This window comes from Pteropus vampyrus, unplaced genomic scaffold (genome assembly GCF_000151845.1).
Source record: "Pteropus vampyrus isolate Shadow unplaced genomic scaffold, Pvam_2.0 Scaffold25276, whole genome shotgun sequence".
NCBI lineage: Eukaryota > Metazoa > Chordata > Mammalia > Chiroptera > Pteropodidae > Pteropus > Pteropus vampyrus.
The window spans coordinates 1-2,655 of NW_011914057.1; the positions used below are offsets into that span (position 1 = coordinate 1).

The 2,655-nt window shown below is 44.4% G+C and overlaps 1 protein-coding gene across 1 annotated transcript; it reads left to right on the forward strand.

The window, feature by feature from the left end:
- Positions 1-151: 151 nt before the first annotated feature.
- Positions 152-1,894, forward strand: LOC105311106 (protein OSCP1-like). Its single transcript, XM_011387137.2, has 3 exons — positions 152-351; positions 1,279-1,342; positions 1,544-1,894. Exons 1-3 carry the CDS (start codon positions 167-169, stop codon positions 1,658-1,660), a joined length of 366 nt encoding a protein of 121 aa, XP_011385439.2. The 5' UTR covers positions 152-166; the 3' UTR covers positions 1,661-1,894.
- The last annotated feature ends 761 nt before the right edge of the window (positions 1,895-2,655 follow it).

Sequence of the window (2,655 nt, forward strand, 5' to 3'; positions counted from 1 at the left end):
AACCTCTGGTTTGCTGCCTCTGCTTCTGACGCAGATTGTTTCTCTTTTGGTTAAGCCTGTTTTTCTATGCTTTATTTGGACCCAGTTCTTCCCAGAAATAATTTAAAGTTATTGTTTTGCCTCCTTTTATAATACCACCCTGGGTCTCTGGGTCTCAGCAGGAAATATGATTGCCTTCACATGGCTAAAAATCATGAAATTGTTTCTGCAGCAAAGCATTGCTCCAAACCCTCTTGCTAAAGAAGAGCTGAATTTCTTGGCCAGGCTGATGGGAGGAATGGAGATTAAGAAACCCAGCGGCCCTGAACCAGGATTCCGATTAAATCTCTTTACCACCGATGAAGAGGAGGAGTATGTTTTAAACCTGTTTCTATAAAAACATATAAAAATCCTAAGTGTGTAAACTAAAAAAGTGACCATTATAAATGAGTGACACTCATAAATACAGATATAAAGATCGCAAATGACACATCAGCAAATTCAATAAGCTACTCAAAGAAGAATCCATCAGTATTAAATAGCCTGAACCTTCTGGATTTATTACAGCATAGCCGAACAAGAACTATTGGAAGTCAAGATAATCAGATTAAGAAAAATCTGTTAAGAAAACCAGAGGGAGGTCGGAGCATGATGTCTTTGAGATTAGACAGCCTCCCCCAAAACTAATAGCAGTAGTAATTCACTTAGATTTATACAGTACTTTACAGTTTACAGAGCACTTTTGCATTCATTATCTCATGTGATCCTCCTCACAACCAAATATTTGGGGTGGAGGTTGCCTTCTATTTCCGTACCCATTGAACTAACTTCTTTGTGCACTTCTGTGTGGCAGGTACTGTGGTAAGTTCTGGGGACACAAACATGGCGTGTATGACCTAGAGTCTGTCTTCAGGGACTCCCCACATACTAGGAGAATGAACATGCACACACGTTATTTCAGTGCCATGTCATAAATGCTCTAATGGAGGACTCAGTGATCACTTTGTACCAGCAGATTGAAGGAGTTAGCGTCTGAGCTGGTCTTGGAGTTTGCCAAGCAAAGGAAAGGGAAACATTCTTGGCAGAGTTTAGTATGTATAACAGCACAGAGATATAACAGGACTTGACTTTCTGGAGTGTGGGGTGCATTGGTAGGGGGTGGGGTAGAAAATGGAAGGGAAATGGCAGAAGATGAGGCAGAAAAAAAATAGGTTGCCAAGTTATCAAGAGCCAGCTTGCCACGCTGGAGAGAACCCTAACCTTCGACCCATTTTTTTTTTTTTTTTCCAACTCATGCAGACAGGCAGCACTAACCAGGCCGGAAGAGTTATCCTATGAAGTTGTCAACATACAAGCTACTCAGGTGTGTGCAGGGGATTCCACAAGTCAAATCTTATTCCCCTTCTCATCTTGTAATAACCTGGAACTTCCAAGGCCCTCCCTTCTTCTCTCCAGTCAGCATGTAACTATAGTCCCTATTCTGACAAACAGGTAAGGAACCGAAATGCATCACAGCGGTGGGACGAAAATTAAATACCAACTGCACCTCTCATTTTTCTAACAGGACCAGCAAAGGAACAAAGAGCTGGCTCGGATCATGGGGGAGTTTGAGATCACAGACCAGCCGAGATGGAACGCCAGCAAGGGGGATGATTTGTTGGCCATGATGGATGAGTTATAGCTGTGCTGGCCAGGCACACCCCTCCCGCTACAGGAGAGGTTGCCTGATGAAGACCCCGGGGAATGCACCAGGGAGCAAAAAGATGCTGCTAGTTTTCTATTAAGTGAAGCCATTACCTCTTGTTCTTGTTCATGTTGTAATGAACTGTGTAAGTCTCTCTCAGGGAGCACACTCTCTGGAAGGCACACACATACCCATATTTTCAGCAAAATACATTGTAGCTTTTAAATTGGACTTTCCCACTCTCCTTCTGGTTTTACGACAACCATCCAAAGCATCCTGGGCCATAGGTTCAAGCCCCAGAGTCAGTAAGGGGGCGCTGTCATGGCCACTTTCAATGACAGCTTTCCTGTGAGGACTTAGAACACACAGATGTCTGTAAATCATCACAAAACTCCAGAGCTTTCTGGGACGTATTCTGCCATGTAAGTGAATTTGAAATAAGTAGAAAAGGCAGTTGCCTCAAATAGTTGGGGGAACTATTTAGACAGCCTTCCTCTCCCTGGCACACTGGGAACTATAACCTCAGAGGCAGAGGAAGTAAGGCTGTGACAGGAACCCCCATCTGGGTCTCATACAGAGCATGTGAGTATCTGGAGTTCTCCACATCTCTATACCCACATGTGGTGTGGGCTTATCCCATATGGAGATGTGTACCGAAGAAATAGTTTGCTTTTCAGCATGATATGTACTCCTCACCCCCAAAGTCTTCCTCTGCCACTTAGTGTTCTTGCCTTCTAAATACACCCAGCACAATGTGCCAGAACATCTGTCTCCTCTGCTTCGCCATCAGCAGCCAAGCAGAACTTTAAGTCGGATAGATGGAAGGCACACATGAAGTGTCATTTTCCCTTCCCTGAACCAGATGAGCTACTTCCCTGGGCACGATGCAAGTCTAATTGGGATCCATGTAAAATATCTCAGACCAGGGCTGCCCTAATTGTGTCAGGAAGGCTTGTCAGCCTGGGACTGAGTAACTGGCAGGCTTGGCGCCA